This window comes from Schistocerca cancellata, chromosome 10 (assembly GCF_023864275.1).
Source record: "Schistocerca cancellata isolate TAMUIC-IGC-003103 chromosome 10, iqSchCanc2.1, whole genome shotgun sequence".
Lineage (NCBI taxonomy): Eukaryota > Metazoa > Arthropoda > Insecta > Orthoptera > Acrididae > Schistocerca > Schistocerca cancellata.
This window is the reverse complement of record NC_064635.1, coordinates 102,418,134-102,438,939: the sequence shown is the minus strand read 5'-3', so window position 1 is coordinate 102,438,939 and position 20,806 is coordinate 102,418,134. Positions and strand designations below refer to the sequence as shown.

The 20,806-nt window shown below is 46.5% G+C and overlaps 1 protein-coding gene across 1 annotated transcript in view; it reads left to right on the top strand.

Annotated features, from left to right (window-relative positions):
- LOC126106425 (uncharacterized) overlaps positions 1-19,214 on the top strand; it is a 96,975-nt gene extending 77,761 nt beyond the window's left edge. Inside the window, exons 5-6 of the mRNA XM_049912701.1 lie at positions 2,043-2,429; positions 18,874-19,214. Of these exons, the coding sequence (XP_049768658.1) occupies positions 2,043-2,429; positions 18,874-19,040 (554 nt within the window). The 3' untranslated portion in view covers positions 19,041-19,214. The remainder of the gene's footprint in view (positions 1-2,042; positions 2,430-18,873) is intronic.
- The last annotated feature ends 1,592 nt before the right edge of the window (positions 19,215-20,806 follow it).

Below are 20,806 nucleotides of genomic sequence, written 5' to 3'. Positions count from 1 at the left end.
TTACGCATTAGGAGTGATTTAAAATGGAATGATCATACAAAGTTGATCGTCGGTAAAGCAGATGCCAGACTGAGATTCATTGGAAGAATCCTAAGGAAATGCATTCCGAAACCATAGGAAGTAGGTTACAGTACGCTTGTTCACCCAAAGCTTGAATACTGCTCAGCAGTGTGGGATCCGTACCAGATAGGGTTGATAGAAGAGAGAGAGAAAAGATCCAACGGAGAGCAGCGCGCTTCGTTACAGGATCATTTAGTAATCGCGAAAGCGTTACGGAGATGACAGATAAACTCCAGTAGAATACTCTGGAGGAGAGACGCTCAGTAGCTCGGTACAGGCTTTTGTTGAAGTTTCGAGAACATACGGAGGAGTCAAGCGGTATACTGCTCCCTCCTACGTACATTTCGCGAAGAGACCATGAGGATAAAATCAGATTAGAGCCGACACAGAGGCATACCGACAATCCTTCTTTCCACGAACAATACGAGACTGGAATAGAAGGGAGGTACCCTTTCGCCACACACCGTCAGGTGGCTTGCAGAGTATGGATGTACACTCCTGGAAATTGAAATAAGAACACCGTGAATTCATTGTCCCAGGAAGGGGAAACTTTATTGACACATTCCTGGGGTCAGACACAACACATGATCACACTGACAGAACCACAGGCACATAGACACAGGCAACAGAGCATGCACAATGTCGGCACTAGTACAGTGTATATCCACCTTTCGCAGCAATGCAGGCTGCTATTCTCCCATGGAGACGATCGTACAGATGCTGGATGTAGTCCTGTGGAACGGCTTGCCATGCCATTTCCACCTGGCGCCTCAGTTGGACCAGCGTTCGTGCTGGACGTGCAGACCGCGTGAGACGACGCTTCATCCAGTCCCAAACATGCTCAATGGGGGACAGATCCGGAGATCTTGCTGGCCAGGGTAGTTGACTTACACCTTCTAGAGCACGTTGGGTGGCACGGGATACATGCGGAGGTGCATTGTCCTGTTGGAACAGCAAGTTCCCTTGCCGGTCTAGGAATGGTAGAACGATGGGTTCGATGACGGTTTTGATGTACCGTGCACTACTCAGTGTCCCCTCGACGATTACCAGTGGTGTACGGCCAGTGTAGGAGATCGCTCGCCACACCATGATGCCGGGTGTTGGCCCTGTGTGCCTCGGTCGTATGCAGTCCTGATTGTGGCGCTCACCTGCACGGCGCCAAACACGCATACGACCATCATTGGCACCAAGGCAGAAGCGACTCTCATCGCTGAAGACGACACGTCTCCATTCGTCCCTCCATTCACGCCTGTCGCGACACCACTGGAGGCGGGCTGCACGATGTTGGGGCGTGAGCGGAAGACGGCCTAACGGTGTGCGGGACCGTAGCCCAGCTTCATGGAGACGGTTGCGAATGTTCCTCGCCGATACCCCAGGAGCAACAGTGTCCCTAATTTGCTGGGAAGTGGCGGTGCGGTCCCCTACGGCACTGCGTAGGATCCCACGGTCTTGGCGTGCATCCGTGCGTCGCTGCGGTCCGGTCCCAGGTCGACGGGCACGTGCACCTTCCGCCGACCACTGGCGACAACATCGATGTACTGTGGAGACCTCACGCCCCACGTGTTGAGCAATTCGGCGGTACGTCCACCCGGCCTCCCGCATGCCCACTATACGCCCTCGCTCAAAGTCCGTCAACTGCACATACGGTTCACGTCCACGCTGTCGCGGCATGCTACCAGTGTTAAAGACTGCGATGGAGCTCCGTATGCCACGGCAAACTGGCTGACACTGACGGCGGCTGTGCACAAATGCTGCGCAGCTAGCGCCATTCGACGGCCAACACCGCGGTTCCTGGTGTGTCCGCTGTGCCGTGCGTTTGATCATTGCTTGTACAGCCCTCTCGCAGTGTCCGGAGCAAGTATGGTGGGTCTGACATACCGGTGTCAATGTGTTCTTTTTTCCATTTCCACGAGTGTAGACGTAGATGCAAGTTTAGAGCGGACGCAGTGCTGTTTGTTGCTGAAGCCCCTGTTGTGTGGCAGGTCGTCCGGCAGCGTACCTGCCGTGGCAGCCCAACGAACCCAACAACGACAGAGACGAGGACTGCGTCGACGTCCGCGACGACGGCCTGGTGAACGACGGGCAGTGCAGCAACCCGGCGCCATTCTTCTGCGAGCGCCGCCTTTCGGTGGGCGTACCGGACACCTACACTTGGTTCTCAGAGGCGGGGCGCTTCTACAGAGTGCACCGGGAGAAGAAAGCGCACGCACAGGCAGCCGAAGCCTGCCGCTCTGAGAACGCGACGCTGGCAGTGACCGACACCTGGAGCCGAGGGCTGGCGCTGGTGCGCCAACTCGAGGTGAACAACGGCTACTACCTGATAGGCTTCACGGACGAAGCTGTCGAGGGCGACTTCGTCACTGAGACAGGTTAGTACATGCCGGTAAACTACTTTCCTCTCTTGTTTAAACATGTGTAACACAGCTTCGAATGTCTGATTATTTTACGAATACTAAAAAGAACTCCGTCCGAACAGGCCACGAAGGCCAAACGGTACCGACAGGCCGCCGTGTCATCCTCAGCCCGCAGGCATCACTGGATCCTTTATCATTTAGCTAAACTATAGCAGGTCAGCAACTGGAAGCAGTAATAATAATAATAATAATAATGGCGTGTGACGAGGGCTTTCCGTCGGGTAGACCGCTCGCCTGCTGCAAGTCTTTCGATTTGACGCCACTTCGGCGACTTGCGCGTCGATGGGGATGAAATGATGATGATTAGGACAACACAACACCCAGTCCCTGAGCGGAGAAAATCTCCGACCCAGCCGGGGATCGAACCTAGGCCCTTAGCATTGACAGTCTGTCGCGCTAACCACTTTTTTTTTTGCATTTTGTTCGTTATTGATCGTTGTGTGTTTGGTCGTTGCGGACGTCGCAAGACATCCTGTTCAAGTTCGGTAGTTGATCCTTCCACTCAGTTTTTTATTACAGAGGCCAACCGGCTCTCTGGCCGAACACGCTGACCTACCGTGCCGGCTACCACTCAGCTACCGGGGGCGGACACTGGAGGCAGTTAATTCTATAAATTGTCTGGGAGTAGACATTAGGAGTAATTTAAAATGGAATGGCCATGTAAAATTAATCGTCGGTAAAGCAGATGCCACATTGAGATTCATTGGAAGAATCCTAAGCAAATGCAGTCCGAAAACAAAAGAAGCAGGTCATAGTACACTTGTTCGCCCACTGCTCGAGTACTGCTCATCGGTGTGGGATCCGTACCAGACAGGGTTGATAGAAGAGGTAGAGAAGATCCGAGAGAGAGTAACATGCTTCATTACAAGATCATTTAGTAATCTCGAAAGCGTTATGGAGATGATAGATAAACTCCAGTGGAAGGCTCTGCAAGAGAGACGCTCAGTAGCTCGGTACGGGCTTTTGTTCAAGTTTCGAGAATATACCTTCACCGAGGAGTCAAGCAGTATATTGCTCCCTCCTACGTATATCTCGCGAAGAGACCATGAGGATAAAATCAGATTAGAGCCCACACAGAGGCGTACCGACAATCTTTCTTTCCACGAACAATACGAGACTGTAATAGAAGGGAGAACCAATGGAGGTACTCAAGGTACCCTCCGCCGCATACCGTCAGGTGCCTTGTGGAGTATGGATGTAGACGTAGATGTAGATAGTTTTCGAGACCAGAGCCACTACTTCTCAGTCAAGCAGCTCCTCAGTTTGCCTCACGAGGGCTGAGTGCACCCCGCTTGCCAACAGCGCTCGGCAGACCGGATGGTCACCCATCCAAGTGCTAGCCCAGCCCGAAAGCACTTCGGTGATCTAACGGGAACCGGTGTTACCACTGCGGCAAGGCCGTTGGTATATTTTATAAATACACTGGTGTCCAAGATTAAAGCTACAAACAGCTATTTTCCGGCCTGTGTCTAATTCACGACATTATCGTACAAACTGTCAAAAAATGTCCGTACAACCTTGTCCTGCACGGAAGGTGGCATTCTGGTCAAGGACAACCACGCCAGTGATGACGTCAGGCACCTACCAAATGGGATAGTGCATCCACAATCGCTGTGCACACAGTCAGAGGCGGTGCAGAATGGCACAGAGAAGAAGCTTACGAGGCTCTCTGCAGTGGAAGGCCATGGGATGAATGGAAGCAGGACAGTCCCGAACTGATGGCTTCATGTGAATCGTTTCCAGTTTATAGAGATCTAAACTGTATCCCAAAGACAAAAGCACGTGTAACATTAGAAATAAGAGCACCGCTATTTAGCTGTAAACGCACGACGGTACCATCTTAGCACAGCACGGCAACTGGCATCTGACATCGCCGGATCCATTGGACGTGTTGTAGCGAGGCAAACGGTGCACAGAAGACTTCAGCAGAGTGGCTGTTACTGTCAGAAATCTTCTGTATGTGTACCTCTGACGTATCTTCACAGAAGGGGCGTCTAGAGTGGACCATCAACATGCCACATGAACTGTCGAACAGTGGGCCATTGTTCTTTATGCAGATGAGTCCCTATTCGGTCTGGACAGTGATTCTCGACAGATTCGCATCTGGAGTGAAAGTGGAACACGATTTTGGGTGTGTTCCTGTTTTTATGCGTTTGGGCGCTGATGACCACGCTGTTTAGCGCCCGTAAACTTCAAACACACACACACACACACACGATTTTGGGATCCGAACCTTTTTGGTAACAGACCGATCCTGAGGAGGATTCCTAATGGAGTGGGCAGGGATTATGTTGACCAGTCGAATACCTCTCCATGAAATTGTACAGGTGAATCAGCAAGGTTTAACTGCTGTCAGGTATTGTGACAGGATCGTGGGACCTCATATGCGGTTGCTGCGAGGTGCTGTGGGCCCAGACTTTGTACTGATGGAGAATAATGCTCGACCTCATAGAGCACAGGTGGTTGGAAACGGAAGATATTGCACGCACAGCGTGGCCTGCTCAGTCTCCTGATTTGAATCCCATACAGCAAGTCTGGGACGCACTAGCGAGACAGGTTGCATCATGTCAGCATCCACCAATAACTCTCCAAGACTGCGAGCAGCTCTGCAGGAAGAATGGGCGATAGTGTCTCAACATCTACATCTACATCCATACTCCGCAAGCCACCTGACGGTGTGTGGCGGAGGGTACCTTCAGTACCTCTATCGGTTCTCCCTTCTATTCCAGTCTCGTATTGTTCGTGGAAAGAAGGATCGTCGGTATGCCTCTGTGTGGGCTCTAATCTCTCTGATTTTATCCTCATGGTCTCTTCGCGAGATATACGTAGGAGGGACCAATATACTGCTTGACTCCTCGGTGAAGGTATGTTCTCGAAACTTTGACAAAAGCCCGTACCGAGCTACTGAGCGTCTCTCCTGCAGAGTCTTCCACTGGAGTTTATCTATCATCTCCGTAACGCTTTACTAAATGATCCTGTAACGAAGCGCGCTGCTCTCCGTTGGATCTTCTCTCTCTCTCTTCTATCAACCCTATCTGGTACGGATCCCACACTGCTGAGCAGTATTGAAGCAGTGGGCGAACAAGCGTACTGTAACCTACTTCCTTTGTTTTCGGATTGCATTTCCTTAGGATTCTTCCAATGAATCTCAGTCTGGCATCTGCTTTACCGACGATCAACATTATATGATCATTCCATTTTAAATCACTCCTAATGCGTACTCCCAGATAATTTATGGTATTAACTGCTTCCAGTTGCTGACCTGCTATTTTGTAGCTAAATGATGAAGGATCTATCTTTCTGTGTATTCGCAGCACATTACACTTGTCTACATTGAAATTCAATTGCCACTCCCTGCACCATGCGTCAATTCGGTGCAGATCCTCCTGCATTTCAGTACAATTTTCCATTGTTACAACCTCTCGATACACCACAGCATCATCTGCAAAAAGCCTCACTGAACTTCCGATGTCATCCACCAATTCATTTATGTATATTGTGAATAGCAATGGTCCTATGACACTCCCCTGCGGCACACCTGAAATCACTCTTACTTCGGAAGACTTCTCTCCATTGAGAATGACATGCTGAGTCCTGTTATCTAGGAACTCCTCAATCCAATCACACAATTGGTCTGATAGTCCATATGCTCTTACTTTGTTCATTAAACGACTGTGGGGAACTGTATCGAACGCCTTGCGGAAGTCAAGAAACACGGCATCTACCTGTGAACCCGTGTCTATGGCCCTCTGAGTCTCGTGGACGAATAGCGCGAGCTGGGTTTCACATGACCGTCTTTTTCGAAACCCATGCTGATTCCTACAGAGTAGATTTCTAGTCTCCAGAAAAGTCATTATACTCGAACACAATACGTGTTCCAAAATTCTACAACTGATCGACGTTAGAGATATAGGTCTATAGTTCTGCACATCTGTTCGACGTCCCTTCTTGAAAACGGGGATGACCTGTGCCCTTTTCCAATCCTTTGGAACGTTACGCTCTTCTAGAGACCTACGGTACACCGCTGTAAGGAGGGGGGCAAGTTCCTTCGTGTACTCTGTGTAAAATTGAACTGGTATCCCATCAGGTCCAGCGGCCTTTCCTCTTTTGAGCGATTTTAATTGTTTCTCTATCCCTCTGTCGTCTATTTCGATATCTACCATTTTGTCATCTGTGCGACAATCTAGAGAAGGAACTACAGTGCAATCTTCCTCTGTGAAACAACTTTGGAAAAAGACATTTAGTATTTCGGCCTTTAGTCTGTCATCCTCTGTTTCAGTACCATTTTGGTCACAGAGTGTCTGGACATTTTGTTTTGATCCACCTACCGCTTTGACATAAGACCAAAATTTCTTAGGATTTTCTGCCAAGTCAGTACATAGCACTTTACTTGAGATTGATGGCATCATTCACAGCATGCCCCATCGTTTTCCAGGCCTGTACTGCTGCAAGAGGTAGTCACACCCGCTCTGAGCGCATTAACCACTTGTCAGAATGTGTATGTAAATCCGTTAAGTTGGAAAAAAACGAAGAACATTTTTGTCTATCGTTATGCATGTTGCAGTTGTTTACGTTCTGTATACTTTATACTGTTTCTGCTTTATTTTCTCCTGATTGCACTGTTTTATGCCAAAATAAACGTTACCTTGCAAAATTTCGGTTCGCTGCTTTAATTTTGGGCACCAGTGTAAGTTCATGTGTTAAATATTTCAGATTAAGCAAGTAGGCAAGAAAAAGATAGGAAATGGCGAATTCCCGGTGAACGTCATCTGCAGGGTGTGTAGTGCCAACAGTAAAATACGGAGGCGGTTGTGTTATGGTGTAGTCGTGTTTTTCAAGGATGGGGCTTGCACCCTTGTTGTTTTGTGTGGCACTATCACAATACAGGCCTACATTGATGTTTTAAGCACCTTCTTGCTTCCCACTGTTGAAAGGCAATTCGGGGATGGCAACTGAATCTTTCGACACGATCGATCATCTGTTCACAATGCACGGCCTGTGGTGGATTGGTTACACGACAACAGCATTCCTGTAACGGACTGGCCTGCACAGAGAACACCTTTGAGATGTTTTGGAACGCCGACCTCGTGCCAGGCCTCATCGACCGACATCGCTACCTCTCCTCAGTGCAGCACTCCGTGAAGAATGGGCTGTCATTCCCCAAGAACCCTTCTAGCACCAGATTTAACGTATGCCTACGAAAGTGGAAACTGTTATCAAGGCTAAGGGTGAGTCAACACCACACTGAATTCCAGCATTACCGATGGAGGACGCCACGAATTTGTAAACCATTTTCAGCCCCGTGTCCCAGGTGTTCGGATACTTTTGATCACATAGTGTATATCTGTAGCCTCACAGTGTGTACGTGCACATCCACGAAAATTTCTCGGATATTCATTTCCACAAAGGTCCAAAGAACAAAGCATAGTTTTGTCGCTAGCGCTGCTCAGTTGTTGTCTAGTGTTGAGAACATAACTTAGTGTCTACATCATGACCGTATTCGTAGTACTTTATAATCGGAGGTGTATCAACAGTTTTAACTGAAGCGCTTGCCCACATATTTTTCTTGATGAAAATGATGATACCGAGGACCATGAAGTGTTGGAAAAGATCATAGTGTGTGTGTGTGTGTGTGTGTGTGTGTGTGTGTGTGTGTGTGTGTGTGTGTGGTGAATTTATTATATGTTCTTTATGTTGTGATTCTAGTTTCAAATTAATTACAAACTTTACAGGAGAGAATATTGTCACTAGTCTGTATACCGAAAATTTGTCATTTAATACTAATAATAAATACACGGTGTCCATAATTAAAGTTACAGTTTCAAAACACCTCAGAAAGAGAACCACTGCTCATAATGACGTCAAATTTGAACAGCATATTACTGACACAGGGGCAAACTTTATGGAACAAAAAAAAAACTAGCGAAAGTTTTACCGATAGATGGCGCTGTAAGCGTCCTAACATTCTTCTTGAACACTAGGCAGAAATGCTGACCATTACAGCACCATAGCACTATGGTCAACATTGTTGCACGAACTATCCAACTCGAATGCCCTCCCCAACACAAACTTCATATCTTCAGCGTATTCTGCCCCGAAATTGTCACTATTGCCAGGCCTCTCCAGCACTGGAAAAGTACCCCAGCGATGGACATCATGGGGATAGGTGATCGTATAGTGACAATTTAGGGAGAAAATAAGCTGAATGTATGAAATTTGTGTTGGGGAGGGCATTCGACTTCGGTAGTTCGTGCAGCGATGTTCATCATAGTCCTGCGGTGGTGCACTGGTCAGCGTTTCTGCATAGTAATCAAGAAGGCCAAGGTTCGAACCCTGGCCATAGCAGTAATTTTAATTCATTTCTTCAGCTTCCAGCATTACGAAAACGCACTACAAACTTATGCATCAACCCAACAACCCCGCTTTAGTGGCACTGTCATAGGTAATATTATCATTGGTATCATATGGTGACGGTAGTGATTGTATCTTGCCGGTGATGTGCTTTACATCTGACAATAATCTCTTCGGATGATTACGGCTGGGCAGCCAGGTGGCTCAGGCATGGTCCCCCAAGGCAGGTGGCCTGCAGCAGACGATAGATGGCAAGAAGGTGGCCTACCAGCTGTGAAACCCAATTCAGCAGTATTCAGAGTGGGCGGCAGGTGTGCTGCTAGTGGAGACACTCACGGTGGCAGCTTGTTGACCCATTTCTTCGCGATGTCCGACGTACTCTTCTCCGTGACTGAATACCGCCTGTCTAGAATGAGCAGTACTTACACGAACTCTACATCTACATCTACATTCATACTCCGCAAGCCACCCAACGGTGTGTGGCGGAGGGCACTTTACGTGCCACTGTCATTACCTCCCTTTCCTGTTCCAGTCGCGTATGGTTCGCGGGAAGAACGACTGTCTGAAAGCCTCCGTGCGCGCTCGAATCTCCCTAATTTTACATTCGTGATCTCCTCGGGAGGTATAAGTAGGGGGAAGCAATATATTCGATACCTCATCCAGAAACGCACCCTCTCGAAACCTGGCGAGCAATCTACACCGCGAAGCAGAGCGCGACTCTTGCAGAGTCCGCCACTTGAGTTTGTTAAACATCTCCGTAACGCTATCACGGTTACCAAATAACCCTGTGACGAAACGCGCCGCTCTTCTTTGAATCTTCTCTATCTCCACCGTCAACCCGATCTGGTACGGATCCCACACTGATGAGCAATACTCAAGTATAGGTCGAACGAGTGTTTTGTAAGCCACCTCCTTTGTTGATGGACTACATTTTCTAAGGACTCTCCCAATGAATCTCAACCTGGTACCTGCCTTACCAACAATTAATTTTATATGATCATTCCACTTCAAATCGTTCCGCACGCATACTCCCAGATATTTTACAGAAGTAACTGCTACCAGTGTTTGTTCCGGTATCATATAATCATACAATAAAGGATCTTTCTTTCTATGTATTCGCAATACATTACATTTGTCTATGTTAAGGGTCAGTTGCCACTCCCTGCACCAAGTGCCTATCCGCTGCAGATCTTCCTGCATTTCGCTACAATTTTCTAATGCTGCAACTTCTCTGTATACTACAGCATCATTCGCGAAAAGCCGCATGGACCTTCCGACACTATCTACTAGGTCATTTATATACACTCCTGGAAATGGAAAAAAGAACACATTGACACCGGTATGTCAGACCCACCATACTTGCTCCGGACACTGCGAGAGGGCTGTACAAGCAATGATCACACGCACGGCACAGCGGACACACCAGGAACCGCGGTGTTGGCCGTCGAATGGCGCTAGCTGCGCAGCATTTGTGCACCGCCGCCGTCAGTGTCAGCCAGTTTGCCGTGGCATACGGAGCTCCATCGCAGTCTTTAACACTGGTAGCATGCCGCGACAGCGTGGACGTGAACCGTATGTGCAGTTGACGGACTTTGAGCGAGGGCGTATAGTGGGCATGCGGGAGGCCGGGTGGACGTACCGCCGAATTGCTCAACACGTGGGACGTGAGGTCTCCACAGTACATCGATGTTGTCGCCAGTGGTCGGCGGAAGGTGCACGTGCCCGTCGACCTGGGACCGGACCGCAGCGACGCACGGATGCACGCCAAGACCGTAGGATCCTACGCAGTGCCGTAGGGGACCGCACCGCCACTTCCCAGCAAATTAGGGACACTGTTGCTCCTGGGGTATCGGCGAGGACCATTCGCAACCGTCTCCATGAAGCTAGGCTACGGTCCCGCACACCGTTAGGCCGTCTTCCGCTCACGCCCCAACATCGTGCAGCCTGCCTCCAGTGGGGTCGCGACAGGCGTGAATGGAGGGACGAATGGAGATGAGAGTCGCTTCTGCCTTGGTGCCAATGATGGTCGTATGCGTATTTGGCGCCGTGCAGGTGAGCGCCACAATCAGGACTGCATACGACCGAGGCACACAGGGCCAACACCCGGCATCATGGTGTGGGGAGCGATCTCCTACACTGGCCGTGCACCACTGGTGATTGTCGAGGGGACACTGAATAGTGCACGGTACATCCAAACCGTCATCGAACCCATCGTTCTACCATTCCTAGACCGGCAAGGGAACTTGCTGTTCCAACAGGACAATGCACGTCCGCATGTATCCCGTGCCACTCAACGTGCTCTAGAAGGTGTAAGTCAACTACCCTGGCCAGCAAGATCTCCGGATCTGTCCCCCATTGAGCATGTTTTGGACTGGATGAAGCGTCGTCTCACGCGGTCTGCACGTCCAGCACGAACGCTGGTCCAACTGAGGCGCCAGGTGGAAATGGCATGGCAAGCCGTTCCACAGGACTACATCCAGCATCTCTACGATCGTCTCCATGGGAGAATAGCAGCCTGCATTGCTGCGAAAGGTGGATATACACTGTACTAGTGCCGACATTGTGCATGCTCTGTTGCCTGTGTCTATGTGCCTGTGGTTCTGTCAGTGTGATCATGTGATGTATCTGACCCCAGGAATGTGTCAATAAAGTTTCCCCTTCCTGGGACAATGAATTCACGGTGTTCTTATTTCAATTTCCAGGAGTGTATATTGTGATAAGCAATGGTCCCATAACACTCCCCTGTGGCACGCCAGAGGTTACTTTAACGTCTGTAGACGTCTCTCCATTGATAACAACATGCTGTGTTCTGTTTGCTAAAAACTCTTCAATCCAGTCACACAGCTGGTCTGATATTCCGTAGGCTCTTACTTTGTTTATCAGGCGACAGTGCGGAACTGTATCGAACGCCTTCCGGAAGTCAAGGAAAATAGCATCTACCTGGGAGCCTGTATCTAATATTTTCTGGGTCTCATGAACAAATAAAGCGAGTTGGGTCTCACACGATCGCTGTTTCCGGAATCCATGTTGATTCCTACAGAGTAGATTCTGGCTTTCCAAAAACGACATGATACGCGAGCAAAAAACATGTTCTAAAATTCTACGACAGATCGACGTTAGAGATATAGGTCTATAGTTTTGCGCATCTGCTCGACGACCCTTCTTGAAGACTGGGACTACCTGTGCTCTTTTCCAATCATTTGGAACCTTCCGTTCCTCTATAGACTTGCGGTACACGGCTGTTAGAAGGGGGGCAAGTTCTTTCGCGTACTCTGTGTAGAATCGAATTGGTATCCCATCAGGTCTAGTGGACTTTCCTCTATTGAGTGATTCCAGTTGCTTTTCTATTCCTTGGACACTTATTTCGATGTCAGCCATTTTTTCGTTTGTGCGAGGATTTAGAGAAGGAACTGCAGTGCGGTCTTCCTCTGTGAAACAGCTTTGGAAAAAGGTGTTTAGTATTTCAGCTTTACGCGTGTCATCCTCTGTTTCAATGCCATCATCATCCCGGAGTGTCTGGATATGCTGTTTCGAGCCACTTACTGATTTAACGTAAGACCAGAACTTCCTAGGATTTTCTGTTAAGTCAGTACATAGAATTTTACTTTCGAATTCACTGAACGCTTCACGCATAGCCCTCCTTACGCTAACTTTGACATCGTTTAGCTTCTGTTTGTCTGAGAGGTTTTGGCTGCGTTTACACTTGGAGTGAAGCTCTCTTTGCTTTCGCAGTAGTTTCCTAACGTTGTTGTTGAACCACGGTGGGTTTTTCCTGTCCCTCACAGTTTTACTCGGCACGTACCTGTCTAAAACGCATTTTACGATTGCCTTGACCTTTTTCCATAAACACTCAACATTGTCAGTGTCGGAATAGAAATTTTCGTTTTGTTCTGTTAGGTAGTCTGAAATCTGCCTTCTATTACTCTTGCTAAACAGATAAACCTACCTCCCTTTTTTTTATATTCCTATTAACTTCCATATTCAGGGATGCTGCAACGGCCTTATGATCACTGATTCCCTGTTCTGCACTTACAGAGTCGAAAAATTCGGGTCTGTTTGTTATCAGTAGGTCTAAGATGTTATCTCCACGAGTCGGTTCACTGTTTAATTGCTCGAGGTAATTTTCGGATAGTGCACTCAGTATAATGTCACTCGACGCTCTGTCCCTACCACCCGTCCTAAACAGCTGAGTGTCCCAGTCTATATCTGGTAAATTGAAATCTCCACCTAAGACTATAACATGCTGAGAAAATCTATGTGAAATGTATTCCAAATTTTCTCTCAGTTGTTCTGCCACTAACGCTGCTGAGTCGGGAGCTCGGTAAAAGGAGCCAACTATTAACCTAGCTCGGTTGTTCAGTGTAACCTCCACCAATAATAATTCACAGGAACTATCCACTTCTACTTCACTACAGGATAAACAACTACTAACAGCGACAAACACGCCACCACTGGTTGCATGCAATCTATCCTTTCTAAACACCGTCTGTGCCTTTGTAAAAATTTCGGCAGAATTTATCTCTGGCTTCAACCAGCTTTCTGTACCTGTAACGATTTCAGCTTCGGTGCTTTCTATCAGCCCTTGAAGTTCCGGTACTTTACCAATGCAGCTTCGACAGTTTACAATTACAATACCGATTGCTGCTTGGCCCCCGCATGTCCTGACTTTGCCCCGCACGCTTTGAGGCTGTTGCCCTTTCTGTACTTGCCCGAGGCCATCTAACCTAAAAAAAACCGCCCAGTCCACGCCACACAACCCCTGCTACCCGTGTAGCCGCTTGCTGCGTGTAGTGGACTCCTGACCTACCCAGCGGAATCCGAAACCCCACCACCCTATGGCGCAAGTCGAGGAATCTGCAGCCCACGCGGTCCGCCATCGTTTCTGAAATCGCTGTGCTTTTGCCCTCTAAGCCACAACGAGGTCGAGACGCAAGACGTAACCGTGGAGAAGCCATGACGTCATTGGCCCAGGTTTCCACTTGTCTTGTGAGTGTGTGGGTTTTATTTTGTCAAGTTGAGCAATGAATTGGTCCAACAAGTACCCTTTGGCTCCTGCAAGAAACAATTTCCATCTCACACTAGTACAGAAGTCAGACAGACGATCCTAATGTACTAACAAGAACTGCTTCAAAAACGTTCAGCAACAAATATCTTCTAGAGTGGTCCGCTGTAAACAAAAGACACAAAAATATTCTACATTCTTACATAACTAGTGGAATACTTGGGTACTGGAGTATTGCTAGTTAGTGTAATAAAAACATTAAACGAACGAAAAATATTATTTATTCTAAAAAAATTCTGAGGTATCAAGTGAAACTTTTTCTTATAAAATTATAAATTTCCGGGTTCTTTTTGGAACAGTAGATTGCCTCTTATTGATAGGATCCTAATGTACTAACAAGAACTGCTTCAAAAACGTTCAGCAACAAATATCTTCTAGAGTGGTCCGCTGTAAACAAAAGACACAAAAATATTCTACATTCTTACATAACTAGCGGAATACTTGGGTACTGGAGTATTGCTAGTTAGTGTAATAAAAACATTAAACGAACGAAAAATATTATTTATTCCAAAAAAATTCTGAGGTATCAAGTGAAACTTTTTCTTATAAAATTATAAATTTCCGGGTTCTTTTTGGAACAGTAGATTGCCTCTTATTGATAGGATCCTAATGTACTAACAAGAACTGCTTCAAAAACGTTCAGCAACAAATATCTTCTAGAGTGGTCCGCTGTAAACAAAAGACACAAAAATATTCTACATTCTTACATAACTAGTAGAATACTTGGGTACTGGAGTATTGCTAGTTAGTGTAATAAAAACATTAAACGAACGAAAAATATTATTTATTCCAAAAAAATTCTGAGGTATCAAGTGAAACTTTTTCTTATAAAATTATAAATTTCCGGGTTCATTTTGGAACAGTAGATTGCCTCTTATTGATAGGATCCTAATGTACTAACAAGAACTGCTTCAAAAACGTTCAGCAACAAATATCTTCTAGAGTGGTCCGCTGTAAACAAAAGACACAAAAATATTCTACATTCTTACATAACTAGTGGAATACTTGGGTACTGGAGTATTGCTAGTTAGTGTAATAAAAACATTAAACGAACGAAAAATATTATTTATTCCAAAAAAATTCTGAGGTATCAAGTGAAACTTTTTCTTATAAAATTATAAATTTCCGGGTTCTTTTTGGAACAGTAGATTGCCTCTCATTGATAGGAATGCTATTATTTTACAAAGTATGGAAAGGTTCTTTTCTCCCTTTTCTTTAAGGATGTTATTTACTCGGCAGAATGGCTGAGAGCCACGCCTACACAACTTGAATAACTTTTCTAGGTATGGTCAAGGCTGTCGCATGAGAAATGTAATGGAGTGTACTGTTAGGGAGGAAAGAGGAGCTCGCATACGCTGTAGCGCACAATACTGTGAGCTGCGACGACTGCTGCCTGCGTCACTCACTGCTGACAAATAACACAACTATCTCTTTCTATCTGGATTGATCTTCGCCAATCAAACTCTCCCTACGCCTTGATGAAGTCAAGGACTCCTGTCTGCCCCTAGTCTAACTATTGGCGAGGTACACCGGTCAGATCAGCAGTCCACCGCGATGCCACTCAGTATTCGCTCACAGGCGTTTAACTAGTACTCTGTCCGTGTTCACACCGCACAATAAGTGTGGCGGCCAACACAGTGAACAACACTTAATTGCGAGCAACTCAATATAGAGTATCACTCCAATTCACTAACGACAGAGGTGCTCTGCCACTGAAGTACTGAGGAAAGACTTCGTTCCTCGCTCTTTGCGTACACGTATGAGCGCAGTTGCTCTCTTTACGTGTTCCTGCTTCAAGAGAAACAATGGAATGGCCCCTTTTTCTGGAAAAGTTGCAAGGGTATATCATTCGCTGTCTTCTCTCACTCCTCTGTCTCTTAGTGTCAGAAATATTTCGCCAATCAGCGGTGCTCTTTTAAACGGGAGAGTGACGTTTCGTTTGAGTCGACCAATGTGGAAATATGTAGCATCTGCATTAGGCGTATACTGTCCTCCTGTGAGAACTCCGTAACTACGCAGTCTTCTGGGCGCTCCCACACAATGTAGCGGAATTTGCTTTTAAGTTGAACACGGGGGTCGTTATCCCTTAACTCTGGCAAAAGCTACCATCTCTCTGGGTGGTCATTCCGGCCGAGGTAGGTGTGTGTTGACCCACCCCTCTGAAGGGACGGACCTCCCAGTGGGCCGGCCACCTCCCTGGAACGAAAATTCCTGTGGCCGTCATGTTTTGTACGCCAGCCTCGACTTTTTCAACCTCGGTGCGCACTTGCGATTTACTTATTAGATATGCATACCGCTTACATGAATTCACACAAAATTGACTCTACCTTATCGAGTTTGGGTTCGAATGGAGCGTCTTGATGTGCAGAATACGATTGTGAGGACGGAATATGTAAGAAATAAAGGTCAGGAGACCATGCCACTTTACAGTGTGGACGGCTTACTGCCTGGCTATGTGGTATCCAGCCTTCCAGGAACGATTTTTGGGGTGTCATCACGATCCCCTACAGTGTGTTATACAAATATAGGCCCCATAACGAACATGTGATGTCACCTTAGTTACCTCGCCTGACGTACATCACGATCTTCCAGTTACATCTGGGGCCAGGCTGGAAATCAGTATCTCAACAAGAAGGTACTCAATAAAGCCCTTCACTTTGTCGTATGTTACTGAGAGCATGAGTGTATTTAAATGTGCAGCTACAAAGTAATAAAGTACACATCTGGAAAAAAAAATCGAAATACCAACACATAATTAATGTATGGCAATGAACTTTCGGGAATGCATTTGTCTAGGTAACATATTTAAGTGATTAACATTGCAGGTTAATTTAAGCCTTTCCATATGTGAAGTGCTGGTACGTTAATAACCGGTGTAACTGCCGAATGTTGAATGCAAGCATGCAGAGGTGCATGCATTGTGTTGTACAGGTGCCAGATGTCAGTTTGTAGGGCGGAACTCCAAGCCCATCGCATTTACTCTGTTAATACAGGAACGGTTAATGCTGAAACTTCCTGGCAAATTAAAACTGTGCGCCGGACCGAGACTCGAACGCAGTTGATATCCGTTTGACCTATGGCAGCGCCATCTAGCGGGCCAACCATAGCGCCATCTGGTTTCCCCCCTTCCCCCTTCAAGCTAGACGAGTTGTTTCCTTTGTAGGTTTTTCGTTTGACGCTTATTTCGTGAGATATTTGGCCCAGTCACTATCAATGAACCACCCTGCATACCTGACTATTTTAATATCAAAGATTTCACAAAGCAAACGACTAGCAGAGCTGTCGCCAAGAGTAAATTACTTTAAATAATTAACGAGTGAACGAACGAATGAAGAATGGATACAAAACTGGAGTTATCGCGTAGCGTGTTGTAACTGCGAGTGGTGTGCTTACTGTGTGTTATTGTTAGCAAAACTTTATACGAACTGACAGCATCTCCGAGGTAGCGATGAAGTGGGGATTTTCCTGTACGACCATTTCACGAGTGTACCGTGAATATCAGGAATCCGGTAAAACATCAAATCTCCGACATCAGTGGCAACGTGCGAACCATTCAATGAAACATATTCGATATGGGCTTTCAGGGTCGAAGGCCCGCTCGTGTACCCTTGATGACTGCACGACACAAAATTTTACACCTCGCCTGGGCCCGTCAGCCAATAGACTGTAGGTAGCTGGAAACACGTTGCCTGGTTGGACGAGTCTCGTTCCAGAATGTATCGAGTCGATGGAGGTGTAAAGGTATGGAGACAACATCATGATCCATGGATCCTGCATGACAGCAGGGGACTGTTCAAGCTGATGGAGGCTCTTTAGTGGTGTGGGGCGTATTCAATTGGAGTGATATGGGACCCCTGATATGTCTAGATACGACTCTACCCTCCAGGGTAGCCGAGAGCGCTAACCCGCTGCTTCCTGGACTCGGGTAGGCGCGCCGGACCAGGGTCGAATCCGCTCGGCGGATTAACGCCGACGGCCGGTGTGCCGGCCAGCCTGGATGTGGTTTTTAGGCGGTTTTCCACATCCTACTAGGTGAATACCGTGCTGGTCCCCACGCCCCGCCTCAGTTACACGACTTGCATACATTTGGAACACATTTACGCTATTTCACGATTTACACTCGATGCAGACAGCTGGGGTACACTAATTACATCCCAGAGGGTATGGGGTGGCAGCAGGAAGGGCATCCGGCCACCCCTTAACATTAACATGTCAAATCCGTTTAACCATGGCCGACCCTGCGTCACCGCAGGACAAGGCGCACGCGATAGATAGATAGATAGAATACGTCTACATATGACCCTGACAGCCGACACGTACGTAAGTATCCTGTCTTGATCACTTGCATCCATTCATGTCCTTTGTGCATTCCGACGGCAATTCCACCAGGAAAATGCGACACCCCATACGTCCAGAAATGCTATAGAGTGGCTCTAGGAACACTCTTCTGTATTTAAACACTTCCGCTGGCCACCAAACTCCACAGGCATGAACATTATTGAGCATATCTGGGACGCCTTGCAAAGTGCTGTTCAGAAGAGATCTCCACGGCCTGGTACTTTTGTGGATTTATGGACAGCCCTGCAGGATTCATGGTGTCAGTTCACTCCAGCACCACTTGAGACATTAGTCGAGTCCATGCCATGTTGTGTCGCGGTACTTGCGCCTGCTTGCAGGGGTCCTACACGATATTAGGCAGGTTACCAGTTTTTTTGGCTCTTCAGTATATTACAAATAAGTCTTCCTTGCTTGCACTACATGTTATAGCCCCCTTGATATTTAAACTTCTTTTGATTTTAAAACAGTGTCAAGAATTGTTTCTGCGCTGAGAAGGTGCTCATTCAGTCATAACTGTAGCGCCTCCTTCTGTCTGCTCTCTCTCTCTCTCTCTCTTTCTTATTCCCTCGTTTCTGTCGCAAGATGCTCATGAGACAATTGGGTTTGCGTAGTTTTTTCTAAGGATGGTACATTGTTTATTTTTTACAGGAAGGCATCTGAGAGACATGGAGTTCCAGGTGTGGGGAGTTAACGAACCAAGCAACTTGGGCCAGGGGAAGCCCGAACACTGCCTGGCTCTGTCAGGCTTTGGGACATACAACGATGTGCGCTGCGACTTGGAGCTGCCCTTCATCTGCGAGATAGTGCCCATATAGTGAGCTCACAGTCCCCGGACACAGGTCTGGGGGATCAACCGGCATTCTCCCTGCCTACCACTAATAAAAATAAATTATGCGAAAAGCGTGGATAACCTCTCCGATACTGCAAAGCCGACTGAAGTACAGAACAAGCTGGGTACATGTGACTTATGGTTAAATATTTCACTACAAGCTGCAGGACTTGTTATTTTCCTCTTAACCATGTTTAACGAGCGCAGCATGCACTTTATTTATTTATTCCATCTGACAAGATGACAGTGTCCAATATTTTCTGTGGACTAAGCAACCTTATTTTGTTATCCGTGTTATTTCTCTTCTTACTAAATAAACTTCCTTTCGATTTCTTTCTCATTATCGACACTTTCTTTCTTATAAATCTATATATATACTTTTACACTATCATTTAAAGGCACGTCGTTGTTTAACATTGTTACCAAAAATATCAAAACGTTCTTGCCCAATTTACTACACGCTTTTAGACGCTACTGTAATAAACATTCGGGTGGACATAGGCTACAAAGTTCTTTAAAATATGTGGTGTATAAATTTGTATGTAGTATGGAAATGGGAAAGGTTATTGGAAAACTCTCGAAAAGTTTTCGAGTGATTAACTTGAGATTTTTCACACAGTACTCTAATGCACGTTCAGACAGACAAGGGTTACATATTTTCAATACATATAAAAAATTTATGCTACTCTGTATATATAACGTCAACACGTATATATTGGTTCATAGTCAGTATAATTAACTCACACCGCCACTGCAGAGATTCAAATCATTTTAATACTAGTTGTCATACTAAAATTGTTATTTTGTTAGGTAACTCTAATGTAATATATACAATATATGTGAAACACTAATCCGATGCAAGAGAGGACTTGATTCCCATAATTAGATCAGCTTAAAAATATATGTAAACAAAATGAAATAAATAAATCGATCAAGAGATCTTTGCTAAGGACCTTTCACTTATATATGTATACATACAGGGTGTTACAAAAGGGTACGGCCAAACTTTCAGGAAACATTCCTCACACACAAAGAGAGAAAATATGTTATGTGGACATGTGTCCGGAAACGCTTACTTTTCATGTTAGAGCTCATTTTATTACTTCTCTTCAAATCACATTAATCATGGAATGGAAACACACAGTAACAGAACGTACCAGCGTGACTTCAAACACTTTGTTACAGGAAATGTTCAAAATGTCCTCCGTTAGCGAGGATACATGCATCCACCCTCCGTCGCATGGAATCCCTGATGTGCTGATGCAGCCCTGGAGAATGGCGTATTGTATCACAGCCGTCCACAATACGAGCACGAAGAGTCTCTACATTTGGTACCGGGGTTGCGTAGACAAGAGCTTTCAAATGCCCCCATAAATGAAAAGTCAAGAGGGTTGAGGTCAGGAGAGCGTGGAGGCCATGGAATTGGTCCGCCTCTACCAATCCATCGATCACCGGATCTGTTGTTGAGAAGCGTACGAACACTTCGACTGAAATGTGCAGGAGCTCCATCGTGCATGAACCACATGTTGCGTCGTACTTGTAAAGGCACATGTTCTAGCAGCACAGGTAGAGTATCCCGTATGAAATTATGATAACGTGCTCCATTGAGCGTACATACTGACGAAACTAAAATGAGCTCTAACATGGAAATTAAGCGTTTCCGGTCACATGTCCACATAACATCTTTTCTTTATTTGTGTGTGAGGAATGTTTCCTGAAAGTTTGGCCGTACCTTTTTGTAACACCCTGTAT